This window comes from Rousettus aegyptiacus, unplaced genomic scaffold (genome assembly GCF_014176215.1).
Source record: "Rousettus aegyptiacus isolate mRouAeg1 unplaced genomic scaffold, mRouAeg1.p scaffold_m13_p_3, whole genome shotgun sequence".
Lineage (NCBI taxonomy): Eukaryota > Metazoa > Chordata > Mammalia > Chiroptera > Pteropodidae > Rousettus > Rousettus aegyptiacus.
The window spans coordinates 99,562,654-99,583,446 of record NW_023416306.1 but is presented as its reverse complement, the minus strand read 5'-3'; the positions used below and the strand labels follow the sequence as shown (position 1 = coordinate 99,583,446).

The following is a 20,793-nucleotide window of genomic DNA, read 5'->3' as shown; positions in this document are numbered from 1 at the left end:
CCCATCTTATTAACTATTATGTGAAATAGTTTTAAATGGTTATTATAATTATATACTCTGGCAATATAATAAATATTTTATTTAACCAATTCCCTAGTTTAGGATATTTAGATCATTTCTAATTTTTCTTCATATAAATAACACGATAAGTATTTTACATATAAACATTTTTCTGCCTGTTTTTCAAGGCCATCTTTAAGGCATTTTGTTTCAACAACATATTTATGGCTAATTGCCTTGTAGAAAGACTATAAAGGTTAAATGTGACAACAAAGAGAAATTAAGGATAACTATATGGGTAGGCTCAGGAGTTTAAAAACCTAAAATATTATTCTATTATATCCTAATCATCTGTTATAATGAAACTATATCATGTTGAAGGTACTAAAAACACACAAGGTTAGAGCTTGAGAATTTTGTTATACTGTAATTAAATTATTTTCTGTAATTGAATTATTTTCTTGCCTATTCAAGGGCCAAAGACCGCAGTCAAGACTGACAAAAGTTCCCATTTTCAATACTGTAATTGAATTATTTTCTTGCCTATTCAAGGGCCAAAGACCGCAGTCAAGACTGACAAAAGTTCCCATTTTTTTCCCTCTAACCTTTACCCCCAAAACTTGACAGAGATCTCAAAAAAAAAAAATCTGAATATTCAGGAATATAGAGGTGACTTATTTTTAGTAATATTGAATTGGTATTCCTAAGTAGTATAAATTATGACATATAATTATCAGTTTAAAATGAAATTAGGTACTTAAAGTTTTGAATCTAGATGAAATAAAAATACATAGTTAACTGAGTAAACAGCAAAGATAAAACATTAGAAAATGATTTATACTTTTAGGGAGAGTATAAAATGGTGAAAAATTTTAGTACTGAGAACTACACTTTGCTTTTCTGCTCCATCAACTCACAATCTGTATCATATCACAGCATTTATAGCAGTGATTCTTAACCTTTGCTGCACATCTGAGTCACCTGAGTTTTTATTTTAAATTTCAATGCCCAACATAGTATGCACATCACACTATTACATCAGAACATAACATATGTTTTGAAAAAGTCGAAATGCAATGTGCAATCAGGGGTGGAACAATCTTCAGGTGAATTAAGTAATTTATTCTTTGCAATTAGGTTAAGAAAATATATTAAGAGTAACCATGAACGACACATGTGCCAAGATAAACAATATTACTTTTCTGTATAAAATATCTTGGCATTCTAGATATTTCTGTATAAAATATCTTGGCATTCAAGTTTTTTTTTTTTTTTTTAGACTCCTATAGGCAAAGTAGACAGACTGATTTCAAGACAACTTAATTTCTAAGTATATAAATAAAATATGAAAAACCTATTTCCAATCTGAGGGCAATCTTATGTTATAAGAGAGAGTTTCTTTTAAGGTGTTTAAACAAAGTTCAGCACAAAAACATCAAAACATTTTGAAATATTCACTTGTTAAATATATATACTTTGACTCAGACCTACTGTAGAAATGCAAATAGATGGCCAAAAGAAGGTTCTGCCTTTTTAAACAAGTATCATCTCTCTGGGATAACAGGATATAAGAAACAATTCTCTTATTTATGTAGTTTCTCTCCCCTGGTCCTCTAACGACACCCACTGGAGATGGCTGATAGTTGCTTATGATCCACATTTTCATCTGGGATCCTGTCAGACTACTTCCCTTAAAAATCTCCAAACTACTACCTAATATTTTTATTCAGTTAGAATCCACACAGATTATGTTTTGCTTTTACCAGATTTCAACTTCTTAATTAAGACAACAAGACCTCCCTTCCTTTCAATATTCATTGTTATATTATTTTAATCCAGGTAGGGGGGAAAAAAGTCAATATCCTTTAAACAACAGAAATAAGAAGCCATTTCCTTGACACTACAATTGGACAATAAATCTGTAAGGAAATACTTCTCTAGGAGAGTAGTATAATCAATTTTTTAAAAAGAAAGCTTGTAAGAAGTATATTCTTTTTTTTACTATTTTTTATATTAGACCTATCAAAAATTAGTGAAACCATTTAAGAACATGCTTAATTTAAATCTTTTGCCCATAAGGCCACCCCTGTTTCATTTACTGTAGTTACTGCTATTTAATTCAAATTATTTTAAATTGTACACTATATAAAAAGGTACAATTACAGACCAGTTAAAATCTCATCCTCTCCATCAATTCTTTTTCAAATATTCCAGACCACTGTGATTTTCCTCTCATCTTTTAGTGCTAGAGCATTCATTTATAATTTAGTCATAAGTTGTATTACATGTCTTATAAACATAACTTTATAAGTATAGGATGCACAGGGAGCTATAAGCTACAAATTTGGGAAAGATGTCTTTTGAACTTAAAGCTCTGAAAAGACATCAAAAAGTTTGTGTGTGTACCTTAATACTACTATCATTTTAAATGACACGAAGCTATTAAAAAATCAGCATAAATTTTATTTTTCTTTCTACCAAAGGTAAATTATCCAAAGATCTGTTTCAGAAATATGTGGCTGACAAGGCTCAAATATTTTTGTGTACCTTCATCAAGGAGACCAAGATAAATTCCCTACCTAACTGGTATTCTCTGGAAGGTATAATTAAAGTAATTAAAAACTATGATCTAGTCAAATGCACTGTTGTTGCTCTAGCATCAGAGAAAGAGAAAAGAATGAATATGAACAAATGATGATAGTTAATAATTTATAAATTGTTAACCAGTATTTACCTTTCATTTAGTATCTCAGATAAAAACTGATTTTTCTGGATAATAGATATGAGTAATGTTTTTTAATTTCCAAGAGAAGTATTAAGGGCAGCTGTTATTAAGGGCAGCTGTTATTCTCAAAGAGAAATCATTAATAACCTTTGAGTTTTCACAACCAAAGTTCATTTTGAGTGAAATGAAATCTAACATAAGACGAATCTCTGGACCTATAATGGCTCCATAAAGCCTCCAAAATAAGAAAGCCTGTGAGACCCAGTCTAAGCAGAAAACTAGTGTTTTTCTTTGGGATAATAACTCATAAATTAATGTTGTGTCACTGAGTTTTTCATTTCTATTTTCAGCTAGAAAATAAACTAATTGTGGGTTACGTATTGTATCCACAATAGTGTCTATCAGCTTTCAGTTTAATTCAATTATGTAATTTAATCGTTAACTTAATTACTTCTTATTAAATATTAGCCAGGTGAATAAAAAAAGCCTTTATCTCACCTTCACCTGTCAACTATAAGAAATCTTTTATATTAATGAGAACTTCTGACAACATTCTTCTTACTCAGCAATTTTATTATGCATTCATTGAAACAACTACAAATCCCGAATTATTACATTTCGGTATAAGTAAACTATTTCAGGATAAGTGAACTACTGAAGATAGGTTACCTTTGAGCTTCTTCCACATGAGCACATACAACTCCAAAGAGCTTGACTGCAGAGGTAATAACTGACAGTGTTGGAGGGAGGGGCTTAGGCACGGAATAACCCTCTACATCTTTCTCATAAATAGAATGAGGGTCATACTCGAGACTTCCACAAGCGATACCATTACCAAGCAGGAGCTAAAAGAAAAAAATTATATATAAAATTTTAAAACCAGTGTTTACAGACTGAACTAATCCAAGAGTTACTGAAAAATGACTATACCTGTTCTTCAATAAATCTATGGTCAGTCTCTTGCAGCAAAGGACTTAATAACAAAAGATCATCCTGATGACAGAGCGGTGGAAGTAAAAATGTGGATGCCGCCACCTGTAAATCAGGGGCAGTCAAGTCGGCAGCCAATTCTTTGAGGATAGCACAGAGGTTACCTGTTGAGCCAGAGAAAAAACAGGAATCAGCAATTTAGCAATAGCCGTTTTACTGGTTAGAGTATGGGGTTTAATAGGCCCAGGTTGAGCTTTAACCTATCACCGCCAAAAATTATATATCGTTGAAAAATGTCCTACAAATGAATGGCTCATCTGTGTGCTGCTGGTTGCAAAGCTAAGATTGGATTTTGAAAAAAATCACAAAGTGTGTGTGTGTGTAAACCTTATGATATTAAATAAATAGTACCATTATTTAAAATTAAATGACAAAGTACAAAAAATGAAAAAGATGAATAGATACAAAAGCAGATAAATTATACTTTGTTTAAAAAAACAGCTTGAAAAAAATTCATCTGCATTAAACATACTTTTTCCTCCCCCAGAAAAGCATCTTTATTTGTTGGCTCTTTTCCACTCTAGTTTAGAACTTATTTATTTATTTACTTCAAAGATATTTATTGAACTCCTACTGTGTGCTAGGCACTAAGGATAAAATTGTAAACAAGGAAAAGGTCCTATTCTGACAGTGGATATAGAAAATTTCAAACATATGCAAAAACAGACATAATAGTATTGGCATCCCAAATCTCTGCTGCCCAGCATGACTGTTACTCATCTTGACCAGGTAGATCAATCTTGTTTGACCTATATTCCCATTCACTATCTCAGTATGCTCCATATTATTTTGAAGCAAACCCTATATAAAGCATATTAGTTCTTCTAAAATATTTTATTATGTATATTTAGAACAAATCCATTATCATACCATGTTTTAAAAACCATTTAAAAAATACCCAGTGTTCAAATTTTCAATTGTCTCAAATGCCTGTTTTTGTTTGCTTTTATGTTTAAATTGAGATCTAAATAAAGTTTATATGTTGTAGCTAGTTGATATATCTTAAGTCTCTTTCAATCCAAAGTTCTTCCCTCTAATTTATTTGAAGAAATGAGGTTATCTGTTCTGTACAAGTTTCTACAGTCTGGATTTTTATGATCATACTGCTCCCCTCCCCTGTGCAGTTTAATGTTCTTCTATCATCTGTATTTTTTTATAAACTGAGACTTGGATCTACAAAGAATTATTTTTTTGGTCTGTCTGTATTTTAGGGGCCAAGCTAGTTCATAGGTGACATTGTGATCTTATGAGACAATGTATGAGTGTCTCTCTTACATACATTTTTGAAAAATTGGTCCATTTATCATATTGACCTCAATTACCATTTCAAAGACATTTACCTTAATTTCTGGTGGACTATCTATATCTCATCCACCTAGAGCATAAATGGCTTTTGCCAGTTAAGTACTTTAGAAATACGTAAAAATCACCCTAAGGAAATATTCACTTTTGTGTTTCTTTGAGGAACAGCATCACAATGAAATAAAGATGGGTGATGTTTGCTTATTGTAAGTGGTAGGGTAAGTTAGGAAGGATTCACTTGTCATCTTCTGTATCATTAGTAGCAATAAAAGTAGTTACGACAAATATTTATTGAGGATGAAACCTGTGTCAATGTTCTAAAAGCTTTACCTATAGTTTTCGTAACTACCTCGTGAGGTTCAGTTAGTACCATCATTTTATAGGTGAGGAAACAGGAATAGAGTTTCTTAACTGCCCCACAGCAAATACATGGCAGAGTTAGAGTGAAACATAGGCAGTCCAGGCTCTAGAATGGGAGCTTTTAATTAGCATGCTCAATTATTCATTCTTTCAAACTGTGGTTAAGATGCTGTGTTTAATAAAAATAAAAATGTTTTATTATATTTAATCTTCCCTTCAGGAAGACATAAAAAAACAGAACACAAATACACACATATAACTATAATATGAAGGTAGGAAGTACACTGTTTCATGAAAGATGAAAACAAAAGTACTGTTAAATTAGAGAAAGGAGAGATTACATACAGGAATTGAGAACGGTGGATAGTAATCAGTGAAGGCTTAATGAAAGAAATTAGAGTTGCTCTAAGGTGGTGGTCCCTAACATTTTTGGCACCAGGGACCAGCTGCTCCTAAAATAATCTAATGCCTGATGATCTGAAGTGGAGCTGAGGTGGTGATGCTAGCAGCTACCATCTATAGATGAATCTTTGCTTGCTAGCCCACTGCTTATCTCCTGCTGTACGGCCCTAAAGGTATTGGTCCAAGGCTTGGGGTTTGGGGACCCCTGCTCTAAGGAATGTCTGTAAGTTTAACGGCCAGTATATGATACTCAGAAAAAACAATTTTGTTGGTAGCACAACATACAAGGTATGTCTGGAACTACAACTAAGTGTCAAAACAGTGGTATATCTCTTTCTCATTTAAAGTGACTGCTCTCTAACTGTCCATGAAAAAAGTACTTAAAGATAATTCTATTTTAAAAAGCAAATAGGCTTTCATTGTAGATATATATCAGTGACTTTTTAATGCTAATGAGGAACAATTTTCAGTGTACAGAATATTAAAATATTTGAAGGGAGATCCATAACAAAACCAAGATAGAAAATAAAGATGAAGAACCCACTTTTTATCCCATAAGCTTCAGAAAACTAAGTCATTATTATGACAGAATTATGCATCTGCTGACAACCACGAAGAAAAGTTATTTAAATTCTTAAATATGTCCCATGTAACAAAAGCAATTTCTTACTATCTTCTAGTCTTACTTTTTGACAACCCATCTTTTTGACAACCCATTGTACCAACTGATACCAGAACTTTAAACTTGTTTTATTACCCATATTTTCTGAGTTAATTAGAAATACAACTTTAAAAACTATGATTTCCTTTTCTGTTAAAGATTTAGAAATTACTATGTGTTATTACTGTGAGTTATGTTATTTAAAATATCAATTGACATAATAATGGTAAAGTTCTGACTGTTATACTCCAAATATATTATATAAATCTATTAAATAGAATATCATTTAGAAAATCAAAAGTCTGTAAGGAAAAATCCTAATTGCTACTTGTAAAGATGGAAAAAAGACAAACAAAATGGTAAATTATTTGTGGTTGAAACAGAAATATTAATACACCTATATTTTCATTTTTCTAAACTATATTTAATTCATGTTAGAAAAAGATAAACTTGAAAAAGACAAGGTGGATGTAGATTTTTCTTTTCAAGGATCATATTATTTCCCGACTCTGATTCCCAATGAATACTCTGAAACTGATTTAAAATCTATATAGTTGTATGTTCATTATTCCTTTAGGATTTCTGACTGGGTTCCCAAACTTTAATTTTGAGGAAACATTACAAAACTGTTTTTCTCCTTAAGTCCTTCAAAGGTACACTTATGTTGTAATTTATCAGTAGATATCCTGTAGATTTTTAAGTCGACATTCTGGTATTCCTAAATGTTTAATGAAGACTTGAAAAAAAAAATTTTATCTGTAGTTTGACTATAAATTTCAAAATACTATGATAAAAGTTGATTTAAAAGTCTGAGGGGGAACTGTTTTTGTGAGAACTTAACAGCTATCTGAGCTATAAAATAGAAATTATCTCTAAGCCCCCACCTTGTTTTGAATTCCTTAAGTTTGAGTCAAACTGAGGACACATGCCAGGGAGCAAGATTTCAAAGCTCCAGAGATTAAGTTTTGTAGTTTCATTTATGCTTTCCAAATTAAGGAGGGAAGTAAGGAAGATTACATGGAGGTGGAAAATATTAAAGTGAGAATTGGATTAGAGGATAGAAAACAAGATTACTTGCTCTCTTAAGGGTTAATACCCCTTTTAAGGGGGTATTACTTCTGGTGTTTCAATGGTATATTAACCAGATACACGAGAACAATGGACAGGGCTGGCTTAAAACCTTTCACTAAAGAAGTTATAGGCCTGGGGCATGATTATCCACCATGACCTGCCCCACTTAATGATTGAATTTATGATTTAATCACCCTGTGAAGTTACTTTCAATAGAACCCATTTTTTTTCATCCGCAGTTCCCTCTTTTGGTCATAAGCAATCCAAAGGGTGCATCAACAACAACCTTTTGCTCACAGTGTAGTTCCACAGCGCTAGGAAGGCTCGTTCCTAAGAATTCTCATTATCAATGATGTCTTGCTGACTATTGGGGATGGGGCAATACTGTAACCACAGGATCTGAGTTGAGCCTGAAGTTTTCCAAAATGGGAAGGGTAGGTAAATGAAAGGCAGTGAGATCTTATAGCCTTCATTGAGAAAAAACACTCTGAATCATTTTTATCTTGTTAACTATCATGATCCAAATCTTGCCTTCTGTCTCATTTTTCTGTATCTGGCATCTAGTATAACATTTACATAAGCCATGAGAAGAGTATTAACAGTTATCTTATACATTCAATAATCATAAACATTTGGACTAAATAGAAAACCCCAAAGAACAAGTGTAATTATTATTATAAATAATCTCTAAGCCTTTTATTAGATATTTAGAAGGTAACTGTTATAGAGATACGGCACAGAGATAGACCTCTCACTAAGCTTTGACTGTTTATTAAGTCTCTAGCAGGTTACTCTTAAATGGAGGCAGCAAAACATGAAGCAGGTCTGCTTTTATCTTGATTCCACTGGCTCTGTGTTCCTAAGCTGGTTTTTGTAGCATCTCTGTGCCTTTATCTGTCAAATGAGGAAAATAAAACTACTTCATTGTATTATGAGATAATGATAAATGAGATAATACAGGTAACCCTTGAACAATGTGGGGATTAAGGGTGCTGATACCCATGGAATTGAAAATCTGTGTATATCTGTCTTCCCCAAAACCACTAAGAACCTACTGTTGATCAGAAGCCTTACCAAAAACATAAACAGTCAATTAACATGTATTTCATATGTTATATATATTATATACTGTGTTCTTACAATAAGCCAGAGAAAATAAAGTTAATAAGGAAAACACATTTACAGTATTGAAAAAAAATCTCCCCATAAATGGATCCAGAAGTTCAAACTTCTGTTGTCCAAGGGTCAATGTAATATATACAATTGCTAGCACAGTGCCTGGCATTCAGAAATGATTCTTTGGATACGGTTTCTGAGAAAAGGCAATGTATCCATCTTTTTTCAATTCTTTATAAGTATAGCCTAAATGCTTACTTTATATCAAACATTTTGCTAGGAACCTTTGTGAACTGGGAAGTGAGGCAGTGGTAACAAGACCACACACATAATTGATAAAAGCCAAAAAAGAAGTTGATATTTTGAACTAATGTGGTATATATTACATTGTATTTATTTGCAGAATAAGGAAATAAGCAATAAATGTAGTATTTTTACAAGAAGTAGATCTGAAGAAACAATCATTTTAACATGGTTGGCTTAAAATTATTAAGACTAAAAAAATATAGAAGTTCCCATTGGAGACCATTTTCAACTTTCACCTTTTAAAAAAAGTATTTTAAGTTATTCAGTAACAGTAGTAGTAATATATTTTCTTAAAACTGCTATTTTAAATTTACGAGAAAGGTTTTAGGACTAATTTTAAAATATAGGCCAGTTTATTTCATCAACCATGGCATTTTAGTAATCCAAAACCATCTTTGAGCCTAATAACAGCAAAACTTATACTATCACCTTTATAAAAGCAATTATATATTGGTAGTTCAATACTGAACTTCCATGTGGACAGAACTAAGAATGAAATAGAACAGAATGCATATGATATAATCACTCTAGAGGAAAAGCGGGAATGGTCAAATGTCTAAGAGATATACATTATGCATTCTGTACAAAACCCTGAAGTAGAATCAAGACCAATTTTTGTGACTCATTCTTTCCCACACAGAGGACCTATAAATTTTTTTACAGAAAAGTAAGACATGGTATATTCACTTTTTTGCTATAGAATGGTAAACACATGGGTTAAGATTTAACTACCTAAACCTTTTGGAAACAGTATTAAACAACCGCCATATAATTCATTCAGGTATTACTGTACTAGCTACGAACAGTCAAACACTTGGGTTTAAAGCACATACCTTCATAGGTTTCAGGAGGTAATAAAATCAGTAATTCATAAAGGCGTTGCCTATAAACTACTGACGGTGTTTTCAAAGGACTTCCATATGTTTTTAGTATCGAAGAAAGCCTTAAAATAAAACAGAAAATATATCTTAAGTATGTAATTGAACCGGCTGATATAGAAACAAAATAGCAATACATGTTATTAGTTAACATTTGTGAGGCTTTTATTTAATTTTTAAAAATAAGGTGTGATAAGAGAAGTCACAAGGATCATACAATTGAATCATTTTGCTATCTTTTCTATCACACTTCATAAAACTATATATTCAGCTAAAATGTTAAAGGCCAAACATATTTTGTATAGAAAATGAAAATTACTAAATTCCAAAATTTACAACTTGGCATTTGTAAAAACTAAAATCTATTATGGTAGAAAAGGAATCAGCCACAAAAACAAACAGGAGACAGAAATATCTAAGAGAAACCAAGTGTTTGCTAGAAACTTCATCTGGAATGCCATCACCTCATAAGAATGAATTATCACAATATACAAAATCATAAAACAAATTCTCTTTTAATAAAGCAGAAGCTGAGCCAATGTTTCCCCAAAAGTTCTATTCACATATCACCTCCTCTTTTTTTTTTTTTTTTTTACCTCTCTTCTTTCTCTTTCATATTCTTCTTTATCTTCTGTTTATTCTCGTTACTGGTATTAAAACATTTTACAAATATTTAATCATTTAACAAATGTTTATTACATGATTACTATTCTTTGCAAGGTACCATGTTATCAACTGGAGCATGGTTTTTATCTCTTTTAGCAATACAGAAATTCAATAAAATTACTTTTATTACAACACTGGAATAAATCCAGTAAACTGTCATGTCATGAAGTTTCCAGGGATTCCAAGAAATTCTGGCAATGTTTACACATTTGCTTTTTCTAAAAAACTACTGCTTGCTATTTCTAGGGTCTAGAAGAGTTATATTTTGATTTGTCATTTTATTAAAAAAGTTGGTTACATTTTATATTGTTCATCTTAGTAAACAATATACAGAAAACATTTATAAACTTGGGTAGAATTTTTTTGTTATGGAAGTTAGGAATAAATCCACTGCATTTTTTTATTTTTCTAAAACCAGATGAGAAAATTACACCTGACATATGAAAACTACTTCAATTATATTGACAACGATGTTAAAAAATCTTGCAACATTCATTTGGCTTAGATACAACTGAATTTTGTTCCAGAGGTGTATTTTTTTTTTTTTTTTAAAGAAAGTAACATGAATAGAACAAAATAAGAATTTAGGAATGCATTCCTAGAGGTTTCTGTTTCTATTAGGATAGGTTAGAGTCTCTGAAAAGCTTTCTTACTATGAATACACTTGGATCCCAGTTTAAAGATAATTTGCATTGTTAGGCTTTGCAGAAAGGGACCTTTCCAAGGCCAACTCCCCTTCACCCCAAACAAACATAAAAAGCATGAAGCAAAATATGAGCTGAAATGAGGGTGGGAACACAAATGCTGATACCAACACATAATCCAAATGCAAGGCAAGGGTGATAAAGTGGGATCTCTTGGAGGGGGTTAAAATGGTCCCGAGTGCTGGAATAGGCAAAGGCATATCAGATTAAATCTAGCTCAAGAAAGAATTAGTAAACTGAAAGAGAGAGAGCTGAAGAAATCATCCAGAATGCAGCAGAGAGAGAAGGAGAAAAAACTATTAGAAAAAAATTAAGAAGCATGAAGACAAAATGAAAAGATCTAAAATTTGTCTCATCACAACCCCAGAAGGAAAGCCAAAAGAGAATGGGAAACAGGTAATATTTGAAGGGATAACAGCTACTTCTCCAGACCTACTGAAAAGCATAAATCCAACAAAATATATACCAAGTTGGATAAAGAAATCCACAAATTGATAGTTTAAAGCAGAGATTCTAAGATTAATTTAAAAAACTCAAACTACATGCAGTTTGAGACACGCCTAAAAATAGTGACATGGAAAAAGACATATCAGACATATAATAATCATAAATGTTAGACTTTAGTCAAAAAGTATTAAGGCTAAAGAAAGTTACTGTATAATGATAAAAGATTCAATGTATCAGGAAGATATAATCATAAACTCCTCTAAAAGAACAAAAATAAATGGAACTACAGAGAAAAAATTATAGAGAAAAACACATTTGTCAGAGCAAATCTCTACAAATTTAAAAGAAAAGGTAACATATAGATCACATTCCCTAACTACAATGCAATTAAGTTAAAAATCAGTAACAAAACCATAAGCCCAACACTATTCTACACATTTAGAAACTTAAAAACATACTTCTAAACAATCAAAGAAATTATGATGAAATGTTAAAATACTTAAAACTGAATAAAAATAATATATATTAATACCTTAAGGATTCAGCAACTGGGACCTTAGAGGGAAATGTATCACCTTAGTTTATGTTAGGAGAATTAAGAGCAATTCAATGAGCTAGGCATTTAAATTAAGGGGTTAGGAAAAGAACACGAATTTAAGAATGTGGAAATAATAAATAATAATTAACAAAGCAGAAAACAAATTCAACATAAGCAAAGTTATTCTTTATATCGATTAATAAACCAGATATGCCTCTTATGAGATGGATCAGAAAAATAAAAGAGAAGTCATAATGAAATTTTATCAGGATTGAAGGAAGGGATATTATATAATAAGATTACGAAAATAATTCTAAAAACAGCTTCAATTAAATATTATATGGCAATCAAAATGAATGAATTTACACGTAGATGAAATTTAGAAACATAATGTTCAGTAAAAAAAAAAAAGAAATGGGAAAAAAATAAAACACATCCATGTTTATTCACTTACAGGTTATCTATGGCTGCTTTTGAGCAACAACGGAGCTGAACAACAGAGACTATATGGCTTGCAAGTCTAAAATTTTACTTTCTGGTTCTTTACAGCAAACATTTGCTAATCCCTGATCTGGCTGTATTGGATTCACAGGTATTCATTCTATTATTATGCTTTATAAAACTGTATCTTAACTGTATTTTTCTGTATATATAAAAATTTTTCTGTATGTGATATATATATTATTAAACGCTTTTTGGACTTTCTCTAATTACAGCATTTTATTAATTTTGAAATTAACAGTACTGGATTTTCTGTTTTCTTATCAATATGTATAAGTCAAACGTATGAAAAATATCTGCAACAAAAACCTGAAACTGTTAGCAAAGCATCTGGTTCTTACGAACACAGAATAGCACTAACAAACCAGTAAAATGCATACCTGAAATGGTTAACAGGCTTAATATTTAATTTCTTGGTTAAATCTGACTGTATGGAAGATACATTATCCACCAAGTAACTTTCTTTCCCTTTTAATATGTTTTCCTTTCAAGATCCTAGCCTAAAAAAAAAGAATCACATAACTAAATATTTGTCTTCCTCTGCAAAAAGAAAATCATTCACCCACCACAGCAAATTGGCCTTATTATTGTACTTAAAAAAATATTATGTAATCAGAGGGTAACTGGTTGCTATTAAAATTTTTTTATCCAATCTAAATAGCAGATCCTTACTGAGTTAGCAAATCCACAGCACAAGGAAGTGGTGGAAGAAGACGCTGAATTACTTCCTCAGTAAGGAGATCACCACAGTGGGATACAAAGCTCTTGATGGCTGAAAAACAGAACAGACTTACATGGCAGAGTGTAATGACCCATGGAAAAAGCATTCAATTATGTTACAATAGTTGCATTTTTGCCAGAGGAATAAAGATGTATGTGTGTGTGTGTGTGTGTGTGTGTGTGTGTGTGTGTGTATTCTTCAAACTCCAGTATAAAAAAGAAGCTAGTGTCTTCTATTTTGAATCAAACTAAAAAAACTTCCTAGCATCACTTTAAGAGGTTAACAACCAAGTTAACAGAATGTTTCCTTGGATTTTATTCCGCCCTTAAGTTCTGAAGTAGAAGGATAAATGATCTTAGGCTTTCAAGTTTATCAGTTCTCCACTAGTTCTGCAGAACCACGCTGACTTTTGAGTTAGCATGTTAGAGTTTTGTAAATGTTACTTGGCACACATAAGTTTTAATAAGGATTTATTTTATATGTAGGATAAATGAATATTTTAAAGGTAGACTGAGTTTTGAGATTTCAAAATTGTTTTTCTTTTTTAAGATTAAAAATACCATGAATAAACAAACAAAACCGAAATCAATGCTTTTCATGTCTTTTAAGAGATCCCATGCTTCCTTAGCTCAAGTTTCATAGTGGATACTATTTTTAAGGATCTATATATTATAAAGGATACAACTTTCATATAAAAAACAAAATGGAAACATGCTTAATCAATGTTAATTAAATGCATATTTCTGAAAAGTATGCTTACTTAAGACAAAGCAATCCTGACATTTCTCAACTGTACTATACCTAATAATACATGCATTCATTATCTTAAGAATGAGAAGTCTAAAATTTGCTTTATTACATTACACCTTTGCTATAATTGCCAACTAATCAATTATATTCAATTACGAAAAAATCACCAGAAGCAGATACCACACACCACCCCCACCTCGCAAATTAAACATACAACTGTGTGTGTAAAGTTAAAGAATGGGAAAAGCCAAAAGAAAGGGAAAGAAAAGACTAAACTCAACCTACCACAGAGCGCACCAGCTCGTCCTTCTAAGGTTACCTGCCATGTAAATGAATCTCCTCGGCTCTTTTCTGTTTCTAGATCTTTAGGAGAAACTGGGAAGACACACTTCCACAACAGCAGAACTCGAGCAAGGTGATGACTGACAACTGCGGGACCTGTAATTTATTCAACTTATCACTTATAAAAGAACCCAAAGTGCTTGCTCTTTAAAACACTATTAATAACCAGAAACCTCCCTCTTAAAATAAACATGTTTTAACCCACTACTGGAATACATTCTCCTTTTCTTACCTTCTGGATCCAATAAATATATTACTGAATGAATTATTATCTGAAAGCTTTGGAGTACAGAGAGGAAAAACAGGAACTAGCAAATAGTTAAGTGTGGGCTCTGGCATCAGCTTTTCACAACTGCTGTGACCTCTTCGAGACTCAGTTTCTTTTATCTATAAAATGAAGCCAATACAACCTGCACTGCTTGTCTCCAGGGTTTGTCTTGATCCAAATGATAGTGTACTTTAAAGTAGTCTGAAAAACTGTAATATACCATATAAATGCAAGATACTACTGTTTTGGTAACAAATAATATCGAATGCTAACTTTTGATACTTATTCCGGGCCAAATATCAGATGTGACACATCTGAATGGATTTGTTTCCTTAAAGATTTCCAAGCAATATAATTTATGAACTAAGGAATCATGAATACACAAAGCCAGTAATAAAAGGCAATGTATAATAATATATTTTATTTGTCAGACTTATAAGTTAAGGGAAAAAAAAAACTAGAAAGTATAAAAACCAAAACCTACAGCTTTTCTTCCCATGTAATTATCTTAAAATTCTCCTGTAAGTACTCCCTACTTCTATTCCCACGTTCCGCTGACTGTATGTTTTTCTTCTGCAGTATGAGAGCATAGCAGATCTGGAAAGAGACCACCTAAGTTAACATCTTGGCTCCATCCACTTGCTGTGTAAACTTAAGTTACTTAACCTTTTTGCACTTCAATTTCCTCATCTATATCATTGGGGATAACAATAGTATTTATCTCATTGGATGGTTTCTGAGACTTATATGAGTTTATATACATAAGAAATACAGTGTTTGACTCATGATAAACATTTATATAATGGTTGGCAGTTATGTAATTACCATTCAAAAACTGCCTTATTTGCATATGAAGAGGGGAGCCTAATGGCAAGATGAAGAGGTAAATGCAGACGAATTTTATTAATGCATGCAATTTATAAATTAAAATATAATTAATTTTTAATTTTTCTTCTAACTTGCTTTTTAGGAAGAAGCCACTGCTAATCCCTATAGCAAAATAAGACTAATTTGACACTCTCTGCTCACTACTTTCTTTGATAAAGTAAACCTAAAAAAACCCCTAGAATTTAAATCAAATAAGGAAATAAGAGTCAGGCAATTAAAAATAAATGATTATACGATGTTTGTGTGCCTGAGTGCATGTATGCACACCAGAACTGACATCAGATAAACTGGGAAGTATAGCACAAAAGGTTAAAAATGTTGACATTCACGTTTGAAGAATGTGGTCTATTTGAGTTAATATTACTTCAGAATAGTGAATATATTAAAAACAATGGAAATTTTAATGGTGACGGAAATGCTGAAAAAGCAAAAGAGGTGTTAAAACTGCACAGCAAAAATAAAGCTGTCATCTAATACCATTTCCCACAAAAAAAGAAATCAAGGCTCATTGGAGAGAGGAGCCTGGTTGCGAGCCTGGGACAGGAAATGTGCAATGTAAAAGCTGCGACATCTTGCCATGGCAAAAATAAACATGTTATCAAAGAATACGAGGCTCATGTTAAATTACACATATACCGACCTGAAGGGGCTCTCACTAACTAAAGGTGAGACAATTTGAGGATCAAAGAAATAATGACTGCAATGGACTGAAATATAAATATATAAAAATTCTGTAAGTTGAATATTGAATAGCAAAACCTCACTGATCCCCTTTAAAAGTTGCTTGGATACTAGCAACACATTCTAAAAATTATAATGAAGGGAAATAACAATGCATAAGAATATAGTATAAAGCCCAAGAAAGCACAGTAATTAAATAAAACATTAATTTACATTTTAACCCTTTTTTATGTTAATTACGAATATGCAACAATATATGATGTACTAATTTCTTTTTTAAAGTAGAAAGGATCACGTAGTCTTCTTCCAATGGTATTACCTTGTTTTAAAAGCTTTTGATATAGCAAAAAATATTGACATGGTGGGCATAAAATATCCAGCCAAAAGCAAATAAAAACTTGACCATATTATTTCCATAATATTGTGAAATGATGACCTGGGGCCATTAAACATTTCTGACTTTGAAAGCCATACAGCCTCTGCTGCAATTGCTCAATTCTGCTTCACTAGTGTCTAAAGGCTACAGATAATATATAAACAAATGATTGTTGTACTGCTCTAATAAAACTTTATTTATAGACACTGAAAACTTTCATATAATTCTAATGTCATAAAATACTTTTTTAATCATTAAAAATGTAAAAATAATTCTTAGCTCACAGGCTGTATAAAACAGGCAGCAAGTCAAATTTGCTCCATAGGATGAACCCTGATCTAGTCCAATAAATCTCTTTAATCACCTCAAGAACATTACTTAAAGTGGTTTTTCATTTATGATTCTTATTTTAATTTAAGCTCCTTTTAGGTCAAATTACTGCAGAGGTATCAAAATGATTGATTGGTCGAATCCAGCCAGTTTTATGTCCTATCAATAAATCACATAACTATAGAGACTTAAAACAAAACATAATTTTAATAAAGTAATAAAATTGAGTTTCAAAGTTAAAGGATATAACTGTAATAAGTCATGACCAAAAAATGCATATTGATTTTTAATAAATATACTTTAAATGAGTCCTATCCCCTTCAATGTAATTACCTTATTGGTGTTACTATTCTCACAATAATTACAGAAATTGATTCACAGGCTATGTGTGTTATGTTCTCTTGCCTATCCTTATGATATGAAAAATTTCTTTGCCCCTGAAGATGGATATGAATGATTTTTAGAAAAGCTGGAGTCATTCAAAGTTAAGCCTGAAAGATGACCAAATTGGCTTATCCTATTTAAGACTCATAAACTGATCTTAAAGAGAATTTCAAAGATCTGAAAACGTTTTGAGGAATGTAGTAAGGATATGGCTTCCTAAGGTGACTGCTAGAAGACAAACATTTGTGTGGATATTTAAAAATTCTGGTACATATTAAAAGTTAGTCTTGTCAAACCGTCCAACACAATATTTTACATTCAGAAAATGCAAAGTAGTTCATAGTTATGTAAACCTTCCACAAGAATGTTACCTAATGTCATCAGAGCAGCAATCAACAACCATCCGGCTTGTGTGCGTTGAGCTGAAAGACGACTGTTTTGAGCAGCAGAACACAGCAAATCCTCTGCTAATGTCATAATAATCTACTTACATATAGAAGAACAAGGCAAAAACAAACAAACAAAAAAAAGCTTATCAGCTTATAGTTTACTGGACAAATGACAGCCACTAACAGTTTCTTGAAAAATTAACTCTTAGATGTAGTAAATGTAACTAATAAAGGACATTCATGTAGATTACACCATGGGACAATGTCGAATAGAAAACTATAAAAAAACAAATTTTCAAGGTTAAATATTGGCATACCGGGTTGCACATAGCAACTCCATAATTCTTTGTAGAGCATATGTGACAACATTGTACAACTGTTCAAGTTTAGCTATACAGAATGTGAGCTTATTTTTAGTTTTAGGCAACTATGTTAGATCTGTAGCTACCAGAGTAATTCTCATTACATGAATCTCCCTTTTTAAAATTTTGCATACCATTTGATATCTGAGTGGCTGATAACTGTCTTTCCGGAGGCAGTATATTATAGAGGTTAAAGTTCTCAAAATAATCTCATATTAAAGTAAGTTTCACAGTAAAATAAAATTCATTAAAATGATATATTTTAAAAGTCTATGAAATATGCATAGTTATAAAACAAGTGAGAGGAAAACCAGATGTTTCACATTTATGAATAAAACATACAGGTATCTAATGTCTGAGAAGACATCTCTGTTACCAATCACCTCCCAAAAAGCAACAAGTATTATGAACTGTTAAATGTTTTCTAAAGAGAAAGGTGAGTGAATTTTAAAGCTACCAACCAACTACTAACTTAGGACCACCTGTAGTTTATATGGTCAAAGGATAACACAAGAAAACAGAACAAAAGAAACCAATCCTGCCTGCCTAAACCACTAAGATGTGAGGATATTAAATTTAACTAAACACATACAATGGCAATTCTTTGCTTAGCAAAATGTGATGTTAGTTTAGAATATAACTAAAATAATAAATGAATAATATTATCTCCTGAAGTTGTCAACCACCACATACTATAATACTCAATAATAAAGACACAGGAATGACAATGAGAAAGAAATAGTGGTAATTTATTTTTTAAAAAATACTTGTATGTGTGTGAAGCTCAGGTTATGAGGACTTTCACTGTAAAACAATAATCTCTGACAATGTGCTATTCATGGCTATTCAAAAAAAGCCAAAATTCCCACACTATGCTCTATTTTATGTTCGCTATTTCATTAAAAATTTTTCTTTAGCTCCCTTTAAAATTCTTTGTACATTAAAACTGGGTTATTTAGTCACTACATTCTATGTCATTTATTGGTTTGAAAGCGCTACAATCAAAAGCACTAAATTTATCCAGAAAACTATATTTTTCAGTAGCAATGCAATTTTGGGGGGACATGTTTTTTAGTATGATGAATTTATGGGATTTTATATTTTTAGTGTGTTTCAATTCACTGTTGACCTTATTGTTATTATTTTTGATGCATACATTATCTCATCTTTGACCATTAGGAGTCCCTTGTTATTTCCTATATCCTGTAAAAATGATTATTCCTTGCTTTCTGGCATAAGATGTCCCAGGCTTATCCTGTGCATTCTCTACCCGACTTGGCACAACCACTCCTCGATGAAGCCCTGTTTCCTTTTTACTTGTAAGTGGTATTTAGAGCCATAACCTGTTCACTAGGGGTTGTTTCTATCACTTGGTTGTCATTGCTTTTAGGTCTTTTCACTGGGCAGAGGATATAAGTATTTTTAAAAACAGGAAATTCTAAGTTCATAGTAATATTTTCAATTCAAATTTAACATACTGGGCTTTTACTTAACTTTCTTGATTCTACAGCTGTAGCTTTTAATAATATGGAAAATCTTGGTTCCAAAGAACATTTTATCTACTTTATCTTACAATATGTAATTTCAAAATAATACCACCGATAATATTACTAACTATAAAATTACTAAATGAAGTTTAAAATTTGTTTTGCTGCTCCATTTGTGCTATAAAATGCTACATTTGTTCTATAAAAATTATTTTAAATGCACTTCTATGGCAGAGCTAAATATATACTGAAAGGAAGCCTTCTGAAACAAATTCTATTATTAAATGGAGATACTTTTTAACAAAAAAACACAAAAAGCACACCTGTTTTAGTGAAACATGTGTTTTAGTGGATAAAACGTTATTTAACCATTTCTTCCTTTTTCACAGTAATTATATTGATAGCATTTAACACTTTAGTATAGTTGATCGCTCAGAAATTTGTCCTGAATGGCTCTGACACACAAGAAGACTATGATGATTTTAGGAAAACCTTATATTTTCATTACTGTATATGTGGAAAATGATATCATTACCTTGCCCTTTCTGTGAGGAATTCCTAAAGGACAATGTTTCACCGCTCCCAACAAAGCTGCCACAGCAAAACTAAAGCCAGTCACTGCTTCAGGTGAAGACTTAAGTACAGTAAGCCGTTCTAGGCAACGGTCTAAGAGAGGTGTTAGATAAGAAGGCAATGCCACAGCAATGCAGTGTAAACACCAAGCAGCTGCTAGTTGAACAGAAATGCTAGGATGAAGGATGATTGAAATGACACTGTCAAGAATGCCTGAAAGGATAGAAAAAAACAAATGATGACTTAGCTACATGATAAAACTCGCTTAGCTGTAAAACAGTCAAAAGAATAAGTGGCAACATTGATATAATATATGTTATCTTCATCAAAAGCTACATCAGAATATAAAAAAGTAATAATTATAAATATTTTTTGTATCCAAAAATTTTTGTATCCAAGAAATATTCTTCTAATATGTAGCACGAAAACTGACTTAAATTAAGTCAATAACACAAAAGAAAAATTATATTTCCTAAAAGTGGAGTCACTGCTAACTGGGTGCAGGACTTTTTGGGATAGTGGTGGCAGCTGCACAACTCTGTGAATATACCAGAACCACTGAATTGTATGCTTTA

At 31.7% G+C, this 20,793-nt stretch overlaps 1 protein-coding gene across 6 annotated transcripts in view; it reads right to left on the bottom strand.

Moving 5' to 3' along the window:
* The window catches only part of HEATR5A (HEAT repeat containing 5A), an 87,723-nt gene that overhangs the window by 41,298 nt on the left and 25,632 nt on the right, over positions 1-20,793 (bottom strand). For all 6 annotated transcript variants that reach the window (XM_016123648.2, XM_016123645.2, XM_016123650.2 and 3 more), the window contains exons 10-16: positions 20,181-20,431; positions 17,779-17,890; positions 14,424-14,576; positions 13,340-13,439; positions 9,767-9,876; positions 3,656-3,819; positions 3,395-3,570 (exon numbers count right to left, since the gene is read on the bottom strand). In XM_016123648.2, coding sequence (XP_015979134.2) covers positions 3,395-3,570; positions 3,656-3,819; positions 9,767-9,876; positions 13,340-13,439; positions 14,424-14,576; positions 17,779-17,890; positions 20,181-20,431 — 1,066 coding nt within the window. The remainder of the gene's footprint in view (positions 1-3,394; positions 3,571-3,655; positions 3,820-9,766; positions 9,877-13,339; positions 13,440-14,423; positions 14,577-17,778; positions 17,891-20,180; positions 20,432-20,793) is intronic.